This window comes from Eptesicus fuscus, chromosome 10 (genome assembly GCF_027574615.1).
Source record: "Eptesicus fuscus isolate TK198812 chromosome 10, DD_ASM_mEF_20220401, whole genome shotgun sequence".
Classification (NCBI taxonomy): Eukaryota; Metazoa; Chordata; class Mammalia; order Chiroptera; family Vespertilionidae; genus Eptesicus; species Eptesicus fuscus.
This window is the reverse complement of record NC_072482.1, coordinates 32,664,692-32,688,385: the sequence shown is the minus strand read 5'-3', so window position 1 is coordinate 32,688,385 and position 23,694 is coordinate 32,664,692. Positions and strand designations below refer to the sequence as shown.

The following is a 23,694-nucleotide window of genomic DNA, read 5'->3' as shown; positions in this document are numbered from 1 at the left end:
CTGACTGTAAAACATTATGGCATATTCAGTAGTTTGAAATAAATGCTACTCAGAATCGTGTCATCCTTATTTCGTGACAGTCTGCACCTTGTCTTTGGGGTAAATTGATTTCTTCTTTCTTCCCTTCCCTACCCCAATCTGGAAAAACTCTACCACACTCAGTAATGCCTTGCTCACAGGTGGGGGCCCTATTTCAACGTATTTCATTTTACATTCCTGGGTGATGATGATCCTGCAAGATCTCCTGAGTTACAATCTTTAGAGGATGTGCTACCTGTATTTAAATACCATTTATTGCCTACCTTCACAATGCCAAACTCCTCTGCAAAATGCTTTACCTCACTTACCCTACTTAGTCCTTACAAGATGCCCATGAAGTATGTATTATTGACTCCATACTCCAGATGAGAAGCTAAGGCTTTGAGAGGCTCATTGACTTTCCAAAGTTGCCTAAGCAGCCCAGCTGGGAACCAAATCCAGGTCTGCCTGACTGCAAAACCGTGATGCCCCTAGAGATGATGGAATGAGGAAAACCTGGATGCAAATGCTGACAAAGGACAGTAGAAGAGATGAAGTGACCTCCGGGATGTGGATGTGCTAGTTGCGTGTTGTGTTGCATGACATCTGTGAATTCTGGACACCAGATGAAATCTCAAATTCCAAAATGTGATGGATTTTGAAAGTGTCTCATCTCTGAATAGCCCTGGATGCTTCTTCACCCCAAAGAAGAAGCAATTAGGAAATAGGTTTTATGGTGTAGTGGGAATAACCAAGAGTTCCATACTAATAAGATTAGTGACGCTTTTTAATGTAATTCAGTAACCACTTGAGTTTACTCCAGCTAATGCACACGGCATTTCTTTTCAACTGCATTAACATTTCCGACAGGATGAACGAGACTTGGGTCTTCTTTATAAGGTACGTGGGGGAATGTGCTGCTTTCTAGTATTTAAGAAAAGCCTTGCCCTGGCCAGTTTTGCTCAGTGCTTAGAGCATTGGCCGGTGCACAGTGGGGTCGTGGGTTTGATTTCTGGTCAAGGATACGTACCTGAATGCAGATCCAATCCCCAGCCCCATTGGGGCATGAGGCAACCAATTGATGTTTCTCTCTTTCTATCTTTCTCTCCTCCTCCCTCCCTCCCTCTCTAAACATTAATGGAAAAAAATACCCTCGGGTGAGGATTAACGAAAAAAGAAAGCCTTTACTAAATTGTCTTCCCTTCCTCCTTTCCCAAGATGCTGACATTGATTTCAGCAGGCGCACCCCAGGCCTAGGGGTTCTGTTTTGCGTAGTCACAACTGTAAACCTACATTCGCCTCACCTGGGTTCCCAGGCCCATTTGGCTAGCCCAGAATACGTGAGGAGATGAGGATGTACTAATCTGCCGAGTTTAAAATATGAGCTGTGGGTGATACAGGGAGGTGGGGACAGAAGGCTTGCCCTTGCGGGGTGAGGGAGAGGGTGGTTGTTCAATCTGTACATTTCACTCTCGGGTTTCAGACCCAGAGGGGGGCAGTTAGGGAAATTCACTGATGCATCTGCCCTCACTCAGAACGCGCAACCGGGGGAATTTATTGGTGAGCAAGACAGAAGACAGACAGCCGTGGGGAGACGGGCTCAGAAAGCATCACAGAGGGAGAGTGGCTTTCCCGCAGCTTTGCAAGCGCCTCCCTGGAAGGTGACTCTGAAGTGTGGTCCCTCTTCGTTCTCGTTGGTGCACTACAGACAGCCAGGGATCAGCTAGTAGGCCCACGAAATAGGAAAGGCCCACAGGCAGCACCAATGGTTTGCTGTCTCAGGTCTACACATCATCGTAGGCTCGGCTGGATTTTGATTGCACGTGTTTGCAGGTAGGAGGGCCAGCCCCTCTGGGTCCGGCTGTGTGGGCCGTGGTATCTGCAGCCGCGCACAGGGGAAGCCACTGGCTAGAGCCGAGGACACACGTTCCATTTTCTCTGGGCTACTTGCCACCGGCCTCGGAGAAATCCCTTTAAACTCTGGGCCTCAGCTCCCCCCACCCCACCCCACCCCCCAAAAAATGGAGGTGATTCTACTTCCCAGGCCTCCTTGAAAGGATCGTTGGGAGGTTCAAATGGGAATAATTCCGATGGCAGCGAACTGCGAGTAACTGTGACTCCAGATGACTGAAGAACACAAGTTAAACGCATTCAGGTGGAGTTTCAGGAATTTCCCTCCACGGATCTAACTGCAGCCAGGCAGCAACCGCTGGGACTGATTCCTGCTTAAGGGCTACCTCACAGCCAAACACCTCTGTGCCGTCCCCCTCCCACCCCACCCCACCCCCCAAACTCGGTCTCCCAGGGCTTCTATCGATGTCTGCCTTTCAGTGAAAGCGCTTTTCGTTGCCGCGGTTCGCACCCCCCAGCACACCGGCCCCGCAGCCGGGAGCCAGAGAAGACCCCGCTGCCCTCCCCCGCCTCTCCTCCTCTCACTCCACACCTTCGGTCTCCCGAGTTTTCTGCACGTGAACGGGTTCCTGGCGGATCTCCAAAGACCTTGCAGTGTTTCCGAAAGCTGGGAGCGCGCGGAGACGAGCGAGCGAGCATCTGCCCCCCCTCCCGGAGGTCGTGCGCCCCTCGGGGACCCTCCTCCCGCGCCTCTCCGGGCGGTGAAGCAGCCGCCCCCGGAGCGGGCTCGTCGGGCCAGACCCCGCGGAGAAGCGGGCCCCCCTCCCCACTCCCCTCTCGCCGCCCCTCGCCGCCAGTAGCAGCGCTGCTGTCTTCCCACAGGAGGGCTGGGAGGGCGCCCGCGTCCGCAGCGCCCCCGCCCCCTCGCTTTTTTCTTTCTTTCCTCGGTTTGGGATCTTGCTGCCGGAGCCGGGAGAGGTTCTGAGAAGAGCAGAGCGAGGGACGGGAGTGCAGGCTTCCGCTGCAGCGCGCGAACGGGGCTGGGGCACTGCATCCTCCGCGTCCCCTCCCGGTGCTCGCCGCCCTGGCTGGGATGTGAAGAAGGGAAGCCCTCGAAGGAGCCCACGGTCGGAGTCCCTTTGCCCGCAGCGCCGCGGGACCAGAGCGGCGACGCAGGCGGCCCGGGGGCCGGCTCCCAGCTCCCGTTCCTCGGGAAGAGAGCGGAGGGGGACCGCGTCCTCCCGGCGCCCGGCGCAACTCCGGGGCTGGCAGCGCGCGGCGGGACCGAGTCCGCTTCCCGCCGACTCCCCGAGCGCGGGGCAGCACCTGCACGCCCGCCTGCACTCCTCGTCGCCCTACCTCCTTGGCACCCGCGCCGACCCCCGCGCCAGGCGCTGAGAGCCCGGCGCCCGGCTCCCGCAGCGCCCCCGGACCCGATGGAGAGCGCGCGGGCCGCGGCTTCTTGAGTGCGGGCGCCGCCGCCGCCGTCCAAACTGCGCGCTGGGGTCCCCCGGCTGGCCCCTCGGAGGGGCATCCGAGAAGCCGGGGAAGAGCGCACCATGAAGTCCGTGCTGTTCAGCCGATTCTTCATCCTCCTGCCCTGGATCCTCATCGTCATCATCATGCTCGACGTGGACACCCGCAGGCCCGCGCCCCCGCTCACCCCGCGCCCCTACTTTTCTCCCTACGCCTTGGGCCGCGGGGGCGCCCGACCCCCGCTCCGCAGGGGCGGCCCCGGGCGCGGCTCGGAGAAGCGCAACGAGTCGCGGCCGCAGCCGCAGCCGCAGCCGGAGCCGCCTCTGCCCACCATCTATGCCATCACGCCCACCTACAGCCGCCCGGTGCAGAAAGCCGAGCTGACCCGCCTGGCCAACACCTTCCGCCAGGTGGCGCAGCTGCACTGGATCCTGGTGGAGGACGCGGCGGCGCGCAGCGAGCTGGTGAGCCGCTTCCTGGCGCGGGCCGGCCTGCCCTGCACGCACCTGCACGTGCCCACGCCGCGGCGCTACAAGCGGCCGGGGCTGCCGCGCGCCACGGAGCAGCGCAACGCCGGCCTCGCCTGGCTGCGCCAGAGGCACCAGCACCAGCGCGCGCAGCCCGGCGTGCTCTTCTTCGCCGACGACGACAACACCTACAGTCTGGAACTCTTCCAGGAGGTAGTGGCCGGCCCGCCCCAGCGGGGGGGCCAGGGCGGGAGGGGGCCTCGGGGGTCGCCTAACCCTTGGGAGTTGTCACTTCTCAGGGCACTTTTGGGACTCCAGGTGGAGCGCGGCTCGCGGGCAGCCCACAGCCTCTGCGGGCCCTGGCGAGTTTCGCTGGTCAAGGGGGTGGGGTTGGGGGGTAGGGGGTGAGGACCACCGTGACTTAACGGTGGGAGCCCGGCTTAGCAGTCTGCCTGGCCCTGAGATTAGGTTGAGGGAGTAGCACAGGTGTGGGACGCGGGCATGATCGCCAGGAACAGGCCTGGGTGGCCCAAGGATGGAGCCCAGGTGGAGAGGTTGGTCAGGGAGACTGGATGCCACAGGAGGGGACGGGGAGACGGCCCTGCGCAGTGCGGGGCGGCTTGGTGCCCTCCCCAGGCCTTTCAGAGCGCACAGGTGTGCCTGGGATTCTAGAACCACACGGAGAGGAAGGAGGTGTTATTTAAAAATCAGCCAAGAGACCAATTTCTCTGGCACAGTCCGCTGGCACGGAAATGATTATTAGTGAAAACATTGCCTTCTAAGGGGGTCCTCCCTCCATCTCTTCCCCCACCCCACAAAGGCCCTTTCCGACCCAGCATGCTGCCTCTTTTTTTCAAGGAAACTCTCTGGCAAATGACTTGAGACTGTTCTGCCTTGTGGAAAAGACTGTTCTGTCTTTTCGCAGCCAGAGCTAGCAGCTGCACTTCCAGTTCCTTTTCTCGACCTTTCTCGAAGGCCTCTCTCTTTGGTGAGTTAGCAAGGCTACTCTTGCATGGTGCCATTGCATCCTGGTGCTTGCTGGAGGGTCTCAGTGCATCCCGCCCCATGCTGTGGGGAAGACCCACTTTTCTCTTGAAAGGCCACACGTGCGCACAACCAGCGTGCACTGGGCTAGAACAGGTGTTAACTTCTTGAGGCTGGTATTTTGCAGCCTGTGTGTGTGTGTGTGTGTGTGTGTGTGTGTGTGTGTGTGTGTGTGTTCTGCAAATAAGACTGCATTCCAAGGTTTTGTCAGTTTCTTCTTCAGACACAAATACAGCTGGAAAGTATCTTAGACTCTTTGACATCCTGTAGGACCATTGCCTTCCTCTACCCCAAATTCCTTGATAGCCTGCCTCTAAGACTCCATCGCCCCCTCCTCACCCAGGTAAAGTGGACTGTGTGTCTGGTAAATCATACATGCCCCACGCTTTCATTCTAATATCTGTTTAGTGCTCTTAACCTCAGGCCAAAGCTACTTGTACACCTTCAGTTTAATTTTTCTGCCTATGTGATTTGAAAAAAAAATCCATTTCTTAAGAGCAATTGCCACCTTCATTTCTATTCATCCTCTCCTTCTTCGTGAATAAAAGGACCAGTAATTGCTTTCTATCTTTTCTTCTCCATCCTTTCAGGAGGTAGAGCTTTCTGTCCACGTTTCTACGGAAGAAATAAATGTGGGGGGTAGTCTTTATAACCAAGACTACAGATAGCATCTGATTTTTTTGAAATTGGGCTTTTATTTTTATTCTGCTTGCACACGCCCTCCCACAAAAGATAGGGTTTGTGTTCTGAAGCACAGACCTTTGCATGCCAGTACACCACAATTTTAAACCCACTCTTCTCCTTCCACTGGGAAGTTGCCTTTACCTGTGAAACTGCGGTCTTGTGTGTGTGAAGTAATGCACATCATTATTAATTACCCCTTTAGGGGGCAGGGCTGTTTCGAGGGAATGATTTTCAGTTTATTCCCAGCTGCTGGCCTGTCGTGTGTGGTGGTAGATGAGGGCGAGAGTGGGCAATGCAGGCGGTGAGACATTCAGGACAGTCTTCCTTTGATGCTTCCCAAACTGAAAGGAAGGCTTGTTGGTGGTGGCTACTAAGCAGCAAGAGAAGAATACAGCAGGCTTTTTTCCCTAGTGGTCCACGGAGGGTGCGGGTGGGGGAGAAAGAGAGACAATGTAAGGAAGGAGAGGGTGAGGAGAAAAAAGATAGCTCTGGCCAGAGGAAACTATAAAGGAAAAAAGCAAAACTTTCTGAAGTAATGAGAATAAAATTAAGAGCATGTGCAGCTCTTTTTTGTGGAGAGGTGCCAAGTATACAAAAATACACAAAGAAGCAATTTTTTTAAAAACACAATATGCATGACACACTTAGACTTTTCTTCTTTTTTTCATCTTTATTGTTGAAAGGATTGCATATGTCCCCTTTCCCCCCTGTTGACCCCGTTCTAGGCTGCCCCTCCCCCAGCCCCAGGCCTTTACCACCCTAGACACATGTAGAATTTAAATTCTATAGCTCCTAGAGGTCCCTCCAACCCAGTAATTTTATGACTAGTCCCTTTGTCCACCACCATCCCTTCTCCCTCCCACATGATGCATTTGGACAGAGTAGGCATCTGTTCACCATGCATGTATGCCAATACATTCAGTTTTCCTTTTTGCAACACATTATTTTCCTCACATGGCAAGCAGTATTGATTCTCTAAAAAGTCAGATTAGTGGAATTTATGCATCCTTAGTTTTGTGAATTAATGGGATGGCCTACCTTAAACCAGTTCTAGGATTGATTCCATGTGGATGACAGTGTAGACATGGCTCTCTTGGAAAAAAAGATAGGACTAGCTAAAACAGCCTGACACAGAAGCTCCCTGGGGGGAAGGGAAAATGCTGATCAGGGATGCTGTAGGGCGGAGGTCTATATTTCAGCGCTGTGTATGTGCACACACGCAAATTAGCTTTTAAGTAATTCACAGTGCTTAAGGAAAGAATGTCCCAAGTCAGGCTTCATCTTTTATTCATAGTGCTTCTAATTTCCATGGTTGATGTAAACGCAGATAAGATAGAAGGAAGAAAATGAACCAGGTACAAATTAGCTCACTAAGCATTGGCTGCAAATGAAGGAAAGTAAAAGATGAAAGGTCTCCAAATTAAATTAAAGGCGCAACAGGCAACCCATGTTCAATTATTTCTCCGTGGTAACTGGCATGGTGCTTGCTTCTCCCATACAGCTAACTCATTTTCAGCCTACCCTTTCAACTGAGCTGTGCCGCCTGGAAAGAAATATTTGCATTGAACGAATCCTACGTTAACAGCCAGATCCACTTGCAAATGAAGGCTAGTGTGAGTTGCAGCCACAGAAACTGCTGGCCATTGGAGGGAACAGTGGTCAGGGGTGTGTGTGTGTGTGTGTGTGTGTGTGTGTGTGTGTGTGTGTGTGTTTCAGGTTTCCAGTATCTCAACAACTACTGCTCTTCCTGTGGCATTGATGGGGGTTTGAATTCTGGACCACAGGTAGTCTACCTGCCTGTGCACCCTATGGATGGAGCTCTCTGAAAAAGCTTATTTGCAAAGGATTTAAACTGCTTTAATAAAAGCAACTACTGCAGATAAATGTGACTCTATATCCAGTCATATTTTCAATAAGCTATTGATCAGATTTCTGTTCCTTGCTGGAAAACCTTCCAGGTTTTCCTGAGTTTAAAGCTGATGCTTTTCAGGTGAAGTTGCTTTCGCCTTTGCAAGTCCATTAAATGGAAAGGTTAAAAAATAGCACTTTCCAGGCAGGAACAAAAACTTTAAAATTTTTAACTTTAAATTTAATGAGGAAAGACTGGAAGACAGGCCAACCCCGAGACATTTAAGGAGCTCATGAAAGGATTCGGTTAATGAGACTGCATCCTGAAGATGTTCTGACAGGCAGTGAGCTGAGCAGGCCCTTTGTTTGGATTTTTTTTTGTTGGGTGCTGTTATTTGTGTGCTAGGAAGGTGGAGGAGTTGAGGCTTAATTCTGTCTTGCTCCTTTTCTGAAACATTTATAAGCTCCCCCTACCTTTTACAGGCAGCTTATTAGAGCTATAATACAAAGAATATTGAAATTCACAATTTTAACCGCCCCTCCCTCCACCCCCAATAGTAAATTCTGTATGTTTCCTGCAAGGAGACAAAAGATCTGCCATTCTTTTTACCCTGATACTTAATTTTGGTAATTATCTTTTCAAAGTGAAGAAGCCCAGAAGATTCCATTATTTTACCTGGAATGTGTTCCTTGTGCTTTATTTCTCCCTATCTAAAAGCATATTATCATGCCATAGGTCTGATAAAATGTGAGAATTTTGGGAAAATATGGTCATAAAACTACAGCCAATTTTCTTAGGCTATTGATGTTAAATCTATAGATTTTCTTTAGTCTCCCTGTGGATAAGAATTGAGTTATGGCTAGTCTTTGACTGGATTCTTTGGAGACCAGCAGTTTTCATTTGGATTTTGATAATTTAATGGACCAGAAATAATAACTCAGTTTTAAAAGACAATCTCTCTTGCCTCTTCCAATTGTCTTTTTCCATCATTCGCCCCCTTACTTTTCTCTGACTATTCTTTCTCATGAATAGACATGAAGATGTGTCTGGATTATTGCTTGGTACAATGAATTTGTGTCTTTTAAACTTTTAGGCTGTTGTCTGGTTCTTTTTGGAAACTATGTGGGTGACTCCATTTTCTTCTGCCTATTCCACTTGCCTCTAAATTACAAGCTGGTAATTTCTCTCTTGTGTGAACAGTAATGGAATAGTAATTGCTTTTAAGGCATGCTACAAAAGCAAAATAGAAGAACCAAAGTGAACGGTCTTATTTATTAGCAATTCCAAGCGGTATTCGAGGAGTGTTTTTTTGGTACAGAATTCAATAATGTTCAGATATGTCTATTCAAACCTTACGGGCAGACTCTGATGGAATATTTGCTCAGTCTGTATAAGTTAACACGTTATTGTATATTTGATTTGCAGTGCTGTGGAAGCACGAAATTAAGTTTTGCATGGTTCTCAAATTCTCTCCCCAAAACACAAATACAGTTGTTATACCAATCTATTGTATACGTACTGGGTGTACCAGTTAATAATGCGGATTTTTTTCAATAGATGGAGTTACACATATGTTGATATATATGCGATTTGATATGTATGCTATTTTATTGTATTGACAGCAGGCTTCAAAACTTCATATGTCAAATTTTCTGAAGGTGTTAACATCATAGATATTTTTACGCTTAAAATGTCGAATTTCATGCCAAAAAAAGAGCATTTGTGGGAAGTTTTAATTCACTACTTTATTTTGAAGAAAAGTGCTGCTGAAAGTTATCGTATACTTCAATGTGAGGATAAACAAGTCATCTTTTCTGTCAAAGAACAGTTTATACAGTCACCATGTTGGCCACATGGCTTGCAGCTCCCCTAGGGGCTGCCATCTTGAAACAGCAAAGTCCAACCCCTCCCTTTGAATTAGCCAATCGCGAAAGATTGGGCGCCTGAGCTCCAATCAGGATTGAGCGCCGTAAGGGATTATAAACCCAAGCAGCCCGCCTGCTTGGTGTGCACGCGCTTCCAGACCATGTGTGTGCACCCTGCTACGTAGAAGTAAATACGTTTGCCTTGCTGCCTGGCTCCCGAGTGTTTTGTATTCTACCAGAACCCCTGACTTGGGGGGCTCGCCTTATTTCTAGCATTCAGGAAGCTTGTGGTGAACATGCTCCATCTCAAGATACTAAGTTATGATTTCGATGTGAAAGACAAAGAACGTCCAGGTCAACTGAAAAAGTTTGAAGACCAACAATTACAAGCATTATTGGATGAAGATGTGTGTCAAACTCAAAACAACTTGCAGAAAGATTAAACGTTGCTCAGCAAACAATTTCCTATTGTTTACAAGCAATGGGAAAATTTTTAAAGGAAGGAAAATGGGTGCCACATCAATTTAACGAAAGACAAATAAAAACCGAAAAGTCATTAGTAAAATGTTGCTTCAGTGGCATGAAAGAAACTCATTTTTGCATCGAACTGTGACTGGCGATGAAAAGTGGATTTATTTTGAGAATCCCAAACACACTAAATCATGGGTTGATCTGGGTCAACCATCAACATCGACTGCAAGGCCAAATTGCTTCCGAAAGAAGGCATTGCTCTGCGTTTGGTGGGATCAGGAAGGTGTGTATTATGAGCTTCTGAAACCAGGTGAAACCATTAATACTGATCGCTACTGACAACAAATAATCAATTTGAACCACGCTTTGATCGTGAAATGACCAGAATGGGCCAGAAGACACGGCAAAGTAATTTTGCTTCATGATAACACACCATCCACACATTTCAAAACCAGTTAAAGACACATTAAAAGCTCTTGCCTTGGGAGTATTAACTCACCCATTGTATCACCAGACCCTGCTTCTTCAGATTACCACTTGTTCTGATCGATGGAACATGCACTTTCTGAGCAACACTTCTAAACATACGAAGAAAGATGGGGGAAATGTGTAGCTAGCGATGGACATTAATTTGAATAAAGTACTTTTGATGTTTCTCTTGAAATTATGGTGTTTTCTTTGATTACAAAATCCGCCATTATTAACTGGTACACCTGGTAGGTAGGTAAATAAATAGGTAGATTTAGAATAGATTTCCAATTCACAGAAATAAACTAATAAAATATAATCCATTGTTCATACCTGGTAATTTTTGTGTACAACCTTAAGTAAATGTTAAAAATACCCTTTGCCATGGATACAAGCAAAATACGGTTGACATTAGTTGACACTATGGGCCAGGAGCCACCCTTAGGATTGTACACATATTAATGTGTTTGATCCTCACAACAGCCCCTGAAGTAGGTACTAGTACTGTCCCCATTTTCCCCTCCACCCTTATGCTAATGTTTAATCATGAACACAGTTCTTTGATGAGTACAGGGATCTTTAAAAGTGAAGCCTGAATCTAATACAGTCTGTGATCAGTAGCCCTTTTTATACTTGAGCAGAAGTACCAGGAGATAACTTGAAAAGATCATGCAGATAGAATTTTGTTCAGAGAGAGGATTTTGAATCCTGTTACTTCGGTTCTAGAACCTACCCTCTGGACTGTCCTGAAGCTCATCTCATTCAACACGTACGGTCATATGGAGCTATGTCACATGATAAGTAAAGCTTTTGATCAGCAGGAGTCTTTTGACACTGTTGCTGTCTTCTGGGCTGTGCTATCTTCATATTTCCTCTTATGACCGTTTTTTCTTGATAGCATTTGGTCTTAAGAAAATGTTATCTCCTCCCTCACTATCTCACTGATAGATTGTTTGATTTTTGGATTGTTTTTTCAAGTCAGGCGAGAACTGCCAAGTCAGCACATAAACTATTGTCTTATATTTTTAAAATTAGATACTCTTGTGTATAAGAATTGATCATTTCTGCAAGAAGATAAAACATTAAAAATACTTTTCCCTCAGTTGATGTGTACATCAGCAGCTGTGTCTCCTGGGCCTGTGGCTTGTCAGGGCAGACAGAATTGAATGGAAAAAGGCTGAGTTGTTGCACGTTACCATTGAGACAGGGGAGAGCTGCACACCTGAACCTGTTTGAGCTGAAGCCTTTGTAAGTGGCTGACACCTGCTGGTTCGGGGAGCCTCATGCTGTGTGCTGGTTATGCTGGCTGCTGAGGGCCCACACGGCCACACTGAACTACTCACTTGTTGGTAGGTTTGTTCATTTTCTTGTCTGATTTCTTTTGGGGTTAGGAATTTCCCTGGATTAAAAAAAAAAATGAATGAAAATCATTGGTTGAGTCTTTTTGCATGGTAGGAAAAGCTTGGAGATAGCTGTGCTGAGAAGGTGATTTTTTTTTTAACCACAAATCAGATTATTTGGCCTTTCCCCCCAAATAACTAAAAACTCAGTAGTTCTCTCCTCCCACCTACCTCCTACCCCCATCAGTCAAACATTATGTATGGGACATGCAGAATATAAGACTCTTGTTTCTTCAACCAGGTATTTATAAATTACTAGAGACGCGGTGCATGAAATTCGTGCATGGGGGGGGGGAGGTGTCCCTCAGCCCAGCCTGCACCCCTCCAATCTGGGACTCTTCGGGAGATGTCCAACTGCCGGCAGTCGGACATCCCTCTCACAATCTGGGACTGCTGGTTCCTAACCACTCACCTGCCTGATTGCCCCTAACCACTCTGCCTGCCAGCCTGATAACCCTCTAACTGCTCCCCTGCCAGCCTGATTGACACCAAACTGCTCCCCTGCTGGCATGATCGTCCCCGACTGCCCTCCCCTGCTGGCCCAGTCATCTCCAACTGCCCTCCCCTGCCAACCCAATCGCCCCCAACTGCCTTCCCCTGCAGGGCTGAGGGGACTGGGTGACTCCAGCTAGATGAGGCAGGGCTGAGGGGACTGGGAGACTGAGGCTGGATGAGGCAGGTCTGAGGGGACCGAAGGACTGAGGCTGGATGAGGCGGGGCTGAGGGGACTGGGCGCTGCCATCTTTGTGAGAGTGTGGCAGTCAATTAGCATATTCCCTCTTTATTGGCTGTGGGTCCCATCATCTTTGTGAGGGTGTGATGGGCAATTAGCATATTCCCTCTTTATTAGATAGGATATCTTCATCTCTCTACTAAAAGCGGAGTATTCTAAATGTTGAACATTCTCCATTAACTGGGATTTCAGTTGTCTAAGATAATTGTATATTATAAGTAATAATGTATCGGCAAGATTTCTTCTACCTACTTGAGCTTAAACATTACCACATTCAGAAGATATTTGAATATAATTAATCACTATGCCTTCTCCACTTAACCTGTTAATTGAGCACTTACTATGTGCCAGGCGCTGTGCTTAATTATTGCAGCTGTGAACACAGGGCACCCAGCCCTCCCAGATTGAGCACCTGCTCTTACTATGCACCCTAGGATTAGTGCATGTTGGGAGACCTGCAGGTGCCAGGGAGTGTAAAGTGGAGGCAGCTAATGGAGTTGTAGGTTGGTTTTGTGTTTGTGCATGGAGGGGTTTGGGCTGGGGATGAGTACTTGGGCCCAGGTGGAACAGAGAAAGTTTATTCAGAATGTATGTGGAAGAGAGAAAGGGCACAGTTGGGCCTGCAGAAAAAAAGGCCCAAAACCGCTCTAGCGCTTGCCAGGGAGCCTCTCTGAGTTCTGACCCCTCCTGTCCTCAGGGCCACTGGGCCTCATGGGATAGGCCCAGGACCGGCAAGGATGAGACTGCAAACCAGCTAGGCACAGTCCGGGGCGGGGGGGGGGGGGGGGGGGGGAGGAAGGGACCCATGAGGCCCTACTCAGCAATGGACCCATCACGGAAGTCCATCCTCTCGATGAGGATGTTGACTGTGACCTAGTGGCCATCTTGGCTCTGCTGTTGGGTGTCACACACACCTTGACCCCCTGGTTCTCTCTCCCCCATGAGAGCAGCAAGCCCTAGGCCCCCAGTCCCCTGGCTGCCTTGTGATAATCAGTGTAGGCTAGGCCACAAGCTTTAGTGCTACCCAGACAGGCACCTGCTCCCAAGAAATCTGGGTCCTGCCAGCATCCAGAGCGCTCCAGGTGGAGGGAGCCAGGCCTATGGCCTGAGAAAAGAGGATGTGTGAGTGTCCAGAGACCTGAGGGGTGTCCTTGCTATCTTCAGGGGAGGAGTTAGAGTCTCTCCCCAAACCTGTCCTGTAAAGCAGCCGTCAGTTTCTTTGTATTTGGAAGTGGTGTTAAATCACGGCCATTAGATCCTTCTTCCTGGACACTGCCCTGTCCTTGTGTTAATCTGAACCTGAAAAGCGTGAACATAGCCATGTGAGGAGCATGCTTTCGTTTTCTCCCCACCTGGTTTTCCAAACACCCGTTAGGCATATCTTTGACTTTTAACTTATATAGATATGTATCTGTACATCTGGTCGTATTAAGGAAGTGGGAACATAAACTGTTATGGATTCGTTCTAGCATCTCACATCGCATTATATAATGGAGTCTATGTGTTTCAGTTCACTGTTTCTCCCACTGTAATATAAACTCCGTAAGGGTAGGAGTGTTCTATTGTCCACTGCTGTGCCTCTAGTGTCCAGAGCAGTGCTTGCCCTGGTCAATGCTTATTAGATATTTGTTGAGTGAATGAATGAGTTATAGGAGGCGTGGAAGCTGAGGGATTCTATTGCAGAAGGAAGCTCATTCTAGAAAGGAGCTCTGCACAGATTGTCGGTCAGATCACAGTTTCGAAGTCGGTGTTGTGTGTCTAGGATTGTATTGAGCCCTTTAAATAGGAACTTAAAACATCAATGTGGCCCTGCTCTGTCTTTCAGAGGCTTCATGCTAAAGGAGGAGGGGAAGGGGCGGGGGGAGTGGCGAGAGAGAGACAGAGAGACCATGAATACTGATGGCATCCCTGTCAGTGCCCATTAAGGTGTGTCAAGGTAGTTGTGATCCAGTTGAGTGTTAGACCTCCTCACACGTGGGAAAGGCTGGTGGGCAGCTCCAACGGGAGCCTGGGAGTTAAATAGTCCCATGGTCAAATGCAGCTTCACCTCTTAGTGGCTGCATGCCCTGGGCAAGGGCTGCCTGCCTCATGTGATTGCTGTAAGTACTGAGCTATAGGCAAGTGATGGCTACCAGTTCTTTTCCTCTTCTGTTCTCCTCTGTGGGTGACTTCCCCTATTGGGGGATAGACCAGACAGCTGCACTGCCTCAGGGGGGTAGATGCCTCTAAACACTGTTCCTGAGATCTGGACTGTGCTTCCAGAGGCCTGGTGGGAGGGGGAGGCAGAGGTGCTTGACTTTCCCAAATCATTCTATACCCAAGTGGAACTGCATAAGTTGGGTATCTTAATGACACTACTGGGTTACTACAGTGATTAGAGGACAAGAGTTAAATAGAGCTTGTCTACGAAGGATCCTGGGAGGAAGCGAGATTGATGGAATCAAAAGCGTCTAAGACATTTTAGGCTGAGAGGAGGTAGCAGGGTGTTCTCCTGTGGGTTGAGAGGTCTGAGGCCGGTTAATGAGTGTGTGAAAGCTAACAAGTTGGCAGGATACTAAACTTCCTGCAGGTCCTGGGTGTGACTCTGAGTTACTGTTATAGTCCCAGGACCTAGGGCATATTACACGGTAGATTATTTCTGGCATGAACGAAAGGATCAGAGAGATAGTATGCAATAAAAGAGAGGGCAATGTAATAGGAATGAAATGAATAGATTTTTAAAGCACATAATTAGAAACCATCGTTTAATGTTTAAGGTCATTTGCTGAGCTTGGGAAGGTTAGGAGTGTTCCTCTACTCAGCACCTCCTGGAGGAGGAAGAGAAGATTCTATTTGACGGCCTTACTTTGTGCCCAGCCCCCTCCAGCCTTAACTGGGACATGGAGCTGGTCGGTCTTGAGCTGACAGGCAATTACTGGGAAGTCCACCCTTGGCTTGTTCCTCAATTTTCAAACATTGCTTAAATTTTCATAAACTAAAATGTTTTAAAGTTTTTTTCCTGCCAGAATGGGGAAGATGTCGAAGTTGGAAGGTGTATGTATGCATGTTTGCCCATGGGGTCCCCTGGTTGCCTCCTTGCCTATGAAAGTTCTTCCTTCACACGCCCACCCTGTGCCCACCAGCTCAGTCTCTGGCAAGGATGGCGGTCACAACAGGGTCTGGTGCTGTGGCGCTCAGCATTTTCTGTTCACATAACTCCTAAAACATTTAGTAAAATTACACAGCCTCTGGGATATTTTCAAATTGATGTCTAAATTAAAAAACACACACACACATTTAAAATAGTTGCAAAGCATGTGATTTCTGGTGTATTGTAGATATTGACATTTGTAAATGAAATTTAAATATATTCAGTGTATATTATAAATACTGTAACAGTTGTATACCCACTAACATTCACTTAGTAAATATACTTTTCAATAATTTGGGAATTTTATATGTTCTTGTTTTCCATTTCTATTCTCCCTTGGAATTTTATTCTAGCATAATATTTTGCAGTTCAAGGTCATTTACTTATCCTCCTTTTATGTATGTCTTCAGTAACAAAAAATGAATGTAGACAGAATTTACATTTTTCAAAAATTCCTGTGGCTATAAGTTTCTGTCTTAAAACTCTTCAGGACTGAGTTAACAGTACAGTTAGTAGCAGTTAACAAGTAATCAAAACAACATAAGTGTTTCAAAGTTGATTAATCGTTAAGCATAAAAGCTACATTTATTAGAAATTGGTTTCTTAATGACATGGATGGACATTTTTTTGTTGATCTGTACTCCATATTATTGATGAATATTTCTTGTTGCTAGAAAGATAAAAGGTTTAGCGTAAATTATTTTCCCATTAGGTCAGCCTTGTTTACATAAAGAAGTAAATAAGATGGAAAGCATTTTTTATACCGGTGTTCTTCACTTTTTTCAACTCCTGAGCTCTAAGCCAAAAATCATATGTTGATCCCTGAGCAGAAACTCTTAATGCTGTATTGATGACATTGGTTTTCCTTCCTTCAATTTTGTTGAAAGCAGGTAATTAGAAACCTCCTTGTCTTCCACAAGGACCTATTACCCATTAATAGACATGAACTTGCTTAATAAAGACAGTGATATTTCTAATTACCTTTGTTTGGTGCCCTAGAGGTTTGGCCACAGCGGACAGTACATTCTAAGGTTCAGGGTGGGTGAGAACTTGCCCTTCCGTGAGGGGAGGGGAGGAGGGAAGACAGAACCATCTGTGGGATTGTGGAACTGCGGAGGGTCAGGATTTTCCACGGAGAGTCTTGGTGCACACTCAGCGACCGTGCACCCTCAGCCTGAGAACTGCCGTTTTGGTGGAAGGAGCACTAAGTTAGGAACCGGAAAGTGTGGGCTCCAGGCTTGGCTGAGCCAAAGCCCTCGCGTCTCGTGACCTCAGAGGAGCAAACGTTTATGGGCCATCTGTGCTCTGCCCCATGCTAGGCGTTTAGAGGTGCACACTGCTGCTTCACTCTCATGTCTCTGAGGTGGACCCTGCAATGTCCCTTTTACAAATGAGGAGAAGCCCTGACACGCAGCTTCCCCCCAGGGCCTGACGCCGACGGGTGCGGCTGTGGTGAGAAATGGGGGATGCACAGGTGAATGGGTGAAAAGGGCAGCTCCCCCACCAGGTGGTCGTCTGCTTCTCTGTAAGTCGGTGGCCACGGGGGCTGTGCAGAGGCTCAGGAAGGCAAGATGTTCCCAGGTCACCCAGCTAACCAGCCCGGTGGCCCCGAGGTGCTGCTCGGTGAGCCAATGGGAATGAGGACTTAAATATGGTCCATGTGTGGATGTGTTGTTTATCACCTAAATAAACTCGGCCTCGCAAGATTAAAATGTCAGTGTCGGTTTTAAAGGTCCAATGACAGTTCGGGGATGTTTTTGTAGCTTTGAGAAGTTCCTCGGCTAAAGTGCTGAGACAGCCCGGAGAGGTCTCCTCTGTCAGGGGCTTCGGCTGGTTCAGAGAAGCTCTGTTAACACCTGCTCTCCAGAGCTGGTGTTGGGCGTTCACCCCTAACCCTTCATTGTTTTCAGTTTTCTTTCATGATTATATTTATTTGCCTGTTACCTTTGATTCCTGCCCTGCATACTGAAAAGACGGGTTTTGTGATTTTCTGGTCTTGTTTTTCCACCTTGTTTAAAGATTTAAAAAACAAAATGTTAAGAAGTTGGCTTGATGATGCTTATGGTTTCTATGGGCAGGGATTTGGGTTTTTAGAGAAACACAGGGGTTTCCTCTGAAAATCAGTCGATCGTCTTGGAGATTAAAATATAGGTGTCCATTTGGTTGGCTCTTGTAACTCCAGTGACATTTAAAAGTAAACGCCTGTTCTTTGTTTATTACTAGGTCTCTTTTACCACATGTGAAAGGCAGTGGGGGGGAGAAACAAAAATTGAGTATTCCACCGAAACCGGTTTGGCTCAGTGGATAGAGCGTCGGCCTGCGGACTGAAGGGTCCCAGGTTCGATTCTGGTCAAGGGCATGTACCTTGGTTGCGGGCACATCCCCAGTAGGGAGTGTGCAGGAGGCAGCTGATCGATGTTTCTCTCTCATCGATGTTTCTAACTCTCTATCCCTCTCTCTTCCTCTCTGTAAAAAATCAATAAAATATATTTTTTTAAAAAAAATAAAATAAAAAATTGAGTATTCCTGTTATTTTTTATTGACCATTTTAACCATTTTTAAGTGTGAAGTTTGGTGCATTAAGTAGACTCACTTTGTTGTGCAAGCATTGCCTCAGTCTCTCTCCAGAACTTTCTCACCATCCCAAACTGAAACTCTGTTCCCATTAAACAGTAACTCCCTATTGCCCGCTCTGCTGCCCCTGGTACTAATAATCTACCTTCTGCCTCCTCTTATGAATTGAACTCATACAGGTAAAATCATATAATAATTGTTCCTTTGTGTCTGGCTTATTTCACTCAGTGTAATGTCTTTAAGGTCCATCCACATTGTGGTATGTATCAAAATTTCATTCCTCGCTAAGACTGACTACTATCCCATTGTATGTATAGATCGTATTTTGTTTATCCATTCAACCACCAGTGGCTACTTGAGTTGCTTCCTTCGTTTGGCTGTAGTGAATGCTGCCGTAAACATTGGTGTACAGATGTATGTCTGAGTGAATGCGTTCAGTTTTTGTGTGTGTGCATGTACAGAAGTGGTGATTCTGTTTAATTTTTTTTTTAGAAACTGCCATTCTGTTTTCCACGGTGGCTGCACCATTTTACATTCTCGCCAAGCACACGGGTTTCAATTGCTCCACATACTTACTTTCTGTTTTTGTTTTTTACAATGGCCTTCCTAATGCATGCGAAGTGATATCGTGGTTTAGATTTGCATTTCTCTAATGATTAATGATATCAACCACCTTTTCATGGGCTTATTGATCATTTGTGTATCTTTTTTGGAGAAATGTTTTTTCATGTCCTTTGCCAAATTTTTTTAGGGTTTTATGTGGTTTTTTATTTCCTTTTTTAATTACAGTTTACATTCAGTATTATTTTATACTAGAGGCCCGGTGCACGACATTCGTGCATTGGGGGTGAGGGGTCCCTCAACCTGGCCTGCGGCCTCTCACAGTCCAGGACCCCCAAAAAGTCCTTAGCACTGCCATGGAGGCTGGAGAGGCTTCTGCTGCTACCCCCACTGCACTCGCCAGCCGTGAGCCTGGCTTCTGGCTGAGCAGCGCGCCCCCTGTGGGAGTGCACTGACCACCAGGGCAGCTCCGGCATTGAGTGTCTGCCCCCTGGTGGTCAGTGCATGTCATGCACACTGGTTGTTCCCCTTTCAGCCAATTTGCATATTAGGGTTTTATTATAAAGGATTAATTTCGGGTGCACAGCATAGTAATTAGACAGTCATATACTTTACAGAGTGCCCCCTCCCCCAATATTTCCAGTACCCACCTGGCAACTTTGTTTGTTTCTTTATTTTGTTCTTTAGATTCCACATATAAATGACATCATATGGTATTTGTCTTTTTCTGACTGACTTATTTCACTTAGCATAATACTCTAGATTCATCCATGCTGTCACACATGGTAAGATTTCATTCTTTTTTATGGTCAAGTAATATTTCCTTATATGTATGTACCACAGCTGGTTTATCTACTTAATTATTGATAGGCACTTGAATTGTTTCCATATCTTGGCTATTGTAAATAATGCTGCAATAAACGTAGAGGTGCATGCATTCTTTCAAATTAGTGTTTTCATTTTCTTCAGATATATGCCCAGAAGTCAAATTGCTGGGTCATAAGGCAGTCCCATTTTTAATTTTTTGAGGAACCTCCATACTGTTTTCTGTAGTGGCTGTACCAATCTGCATTCCCACCAACAGTGCATGAGGGTTTTCTGTTTTCCACATTCTCACCAACACTTGTTGTTTGTTGATTTATTGATGATAGTCATTCTGACAGGTGTGAGGTGATATGATTGTGATTTTAATTTGCATCTCTCTGATTTAGTAACACTGAGCATCTTTTCATGTCTGTTGCCTCTCTGTATGTCCTTTTGGAGAAGTGTCTATTCAGTCCTCTGCCATTTTTAAATTGGATTGTTTGAGGGGTTTTTTTGGTGTTAAGTTGGATGAGTTCTTTATAGATTTGGATATTAACCCCTTATCAGATATATCATTCTTTGCCCATTTATGAATTGGATTATTTGGTTTTTGTTGAGTTCAATGAGTTCTTCATATATTCTGGATATTAAGTCTGTATCAGATATGTGACTTGCAAATATGTTCTCCCATTCTGAGGTTTGCCTTTTTATTCTGTTGATAGTGTCCTTTGGTGCCCTAAAGTTTTAAATTTGAAGTTCAGTTTATCTGTTTTTTCTTTTGTTGTTGTTGTTTTTTTTTCTCTCTTTTGTTGTTTTTACCTTTGGTTTTATAGCCAATAAATTGTTGCCAAATTCAGTGTCATGAAGTTTTCCCCTATGTTTTCTTTTAATAGTTGCATAATTTTAGCTTTTACACTTGGTTAATTAATGTTCATCTATTTTGAGTTAATTTTTGAATATGGATATCTAGTTTTTTCCACCACCATTTGTTGAAAAGACTGTCCTTTTCCCATTGAATGGTGTTGCCACCCTTGTTGAAAGTCATTTGCCCATCTATGTGAGGGTTTATTTCTGGGTTTTCTAGTCTATTTCATAGGTCTGTATGTTTGTCTTTATGCCAGTACCACACTGTTTTTTATTACTGTTGCTTTGTAGTAAGTTTTAAAATCAGAAAGTGTGGGTCCTTAACTTGAAAGGAGTGTATCAGAGAAGCAAAATAGATAAAGGAACATGAATCAATTATCTGCTATTACAACAGACACACTTTACATATAAGGACAGAGTTCGGATAAAGGTAAAAGCTGGGAAAAGATACACCATGTGAACATATGACAGCTATTGTGGCTATGTTAATATCAGACAAAGTAGCTTTCAAAACAGAGGTCACAGGAGATAATGAGGAACATTTCCTAATGATAAAAGTGTCAATTCATCAAGAAAAATAACAAATCTAAAGGTCTCTGCACCACATAACATAGCTTCAAAATACATGAAGCAAAAAAAAAGAGGGGGGGGGGGGTTGATAAACCTAAAAGGATAAAGAAGAACTCACAGTCATAGAAAAAAATTTTAAAAGGAACAAATTTTGTTAGCATGCTAATTTGCAAAAGTCCTATGCAAACTTAACTATACATTTGCTACAATAAATACACCTATAAAAGGGATAGGACAGTAGATGAAGCTTATTTGATTCTCGTAGAAGGAATGTATTTTAACATTGATGGCGGAAAAGAAGATGGGCTCAGTGGGGGTGGGGGGACGTCCAAAGTAGTAACCTCTTTCTCTTGTCCTTTCCAGTACTGTCACAATAGCATCATACTCTTAGGCTGGAATCCTTTTCTGTAATGGTGCCTACTTTCCTAGAAGCCTTGAGGAAAAAAAAATTTAAATAGTTCCCAGAGTTGGCTATAATGAGTCCATACACAGAAATTACGTGTAGCTGTTCAGTCTCCCCAACAGTCATGTTTCCTCATAAATATATTCATGCCAAACCTCGTTATTGTCTTCCTCCTCCTGCATCCAATAGAGGTATTTATTGTTATTAGGTCACCTTGTGGCTGGTGATGCCAAACTTGGCCACTTGGTTAAGGTAGTGACTGCCAAATCTCTCTGTAAAACACATTTTTCCTTTGTAATTAGTAAGTAGCCCATAGATTGATACCTTGAGACAGTGTGAATATGCTGTTTCCCATCTTTCACCCAAGCATTCTAGCATCGAATAATGCTTCTTGCTTGAATTAGTTATTACACTGGGAGTATCAAATGGTGATTTTCTTATTGTTTCATTCCTTCTACACTTGCTAGATGGCTGACATTCTTCTTAAAGAACCTATAACCATGCACTGTCTGTCCTCCTCTCACACACACCTATAGCCATGGACTGTCAGTCTCCCCGCACGCGCGCACACACACACACACACACACACACACACACACACACACACAATGTGTTTTAAGCTAGCAATGTCGTCCTAAATGATGCTCAAATTATTCCCAGATTGGCCAGCAACTCTTCAAATCAGCTTCTGTCTTTATTGCACATGTCTGTGTTTATCTTTGAGCAATTCTCTGCATTTTTAAAAAATATTCTAGACTCATAATTTACCTGTGCCCAACCTAGAATCACTCACTTCTCCAAGGAGCCCTAATTCCTTTTAGTGGAGAATGATATTTACAATCCAAGATCTGGGTGTTAAGTGTATTTACGACTACTGGGGTATTAATATTTCTAGGCTCTTTAATTATGAGTTCATATTGAAACCTCCTCATTATTTTGTTTTTATTTTAAATCAGCTTATTGAGGTACAGTTTACCTATTATAAAATGTACTCATTTTAAATGTAGATACATACGCACCCTTGTAACTATCACCTAATGTCAGTTTTCACCACTTATGGCCCCTAGTCTGCTTTCTATCACTGTAGATAAGTTTGCCTATTCTGGAATTTCATATACGTGAAATGTATAATCTGTAGCCTTTATCTGGTTTCTTTCTCATTCGGCATTATGTTTTGAGATTCATTCATGTTGTAATGAGTATCCATGGTTTATTACTTTTCATTGCAGAGTAGTAATAGGCTGAATGGATATATCACAATTTATATATCATTTTACAAGTTAATGTACATTTGTGCTGTTTCCAGCTTATGGCTATTATGAATAAAAATACTGTGAACATTTAGGTACAAGTTTTTATGTAGACATATGCTTTTATTTTTCTTGAATAAATATTTAGAAATGGAACTGCTTGGTCATATGATAAGTACATATTCTTAACTTTATAAGAAATTGCTAAATTGTTTTCCAAAGTCGTTGCACCATTTTATACTCCCACCAGGGATGCGTAAGAGACCCAGTTGCTCCAAATCTTCATCAACACTTGGTATTCTGTCTTTTAATTTTAGCCATCCTCGTGGGCGTGTAATAGTATTTTATTGTGGTTTTAACTTCCATAATGACTAATAAATAGAATATCTTTTCATGTGCTGCTGGGTTATTTGTTTTTCTTTGCTGAAATGTTCATTTATATTTAGCCCATTTTTAGTTGTCCATAGTGGATAATGCTACTCATGCTTTAGGTGTTTTATTGAGCTGTAAGAATTTTTTGTGTTTTCTGAATGCAAGTCTTCAGTTAGGTATATATAGTGGGATATTTTCTCTCAGTCCGTGACTTACTGTTTTTAAAAATCCTCACCTGAAGATATGTTTTTTGTTGATTTTAGAGAGGAAGGAGGAGAGAGAGAGAAAGAAACATATATGTGAGAGAGAAACATTGATTGGTTGTCTCCCATATGCACCCCAACGGGATTGAACCCACAACCTTTTGGTATGTGGAACAACACTCCTGCTGACTGGACCACCCAGCCAGGGCCAGTCTGTGACTGACTTTTGAATATTTTTAACAGTATTTTTTAGAGATTAGAAAATTTAATTTTGATTAAGTCCAATTTGTGTAATTTTTTAGGGCTCATATTTTTAAGTCCTAAGGGATTTTTGCCTACCCTGAGATCACAAAGAGTTTCTCCAGTATTTTCTTCTATAAGTGATATAAGTGTTCTGTGTTTGGGTCCATGATCCCACTTTAAGTTAATTTTTATGAATATTGTGAGATGGAGGGCTTGAAGTTCTTTTTCTTTTCCTTTTTTTTTTTTTTAACATAGGTGTCCATTTGTTCTAGAACTATGTATTAAAAAGTCTAACCTTTCCCCCACTGAGTTGTTTTGGCATCTTAGAAAAAAAAAAAATCAACCGGCCATCTGTGGAAAGAAGTATTTCTGAACTCTCTAATCCCTTCCACTT

The 23,694-nt window shown here is 45.1% G+C and overlaps 1 protein-coding gene across 1 annotated transcript in view; it reads left to right on the top strand.

Moving 5' to 3' along the window:
* The first annotated feature begins 3,428 nt into the window (after positions 1-3,428).
* Positions 3,429-23,694, top strand: part of B3GAT2 (beta-1,3-glucuronyltransferase 2) — a 59,993-nt gene continuing 39,727 nt past the window's right edge. The window contains exon 1 of the mRNA XM_008140352.3: positions 3,429-4,025. Coding sequence (XP_008138574.2) covers positions 3,429-4,025 — 597 coding nt within the window. The remainder of the gene's footprint in view (positions 4,026-23,694) is intronic.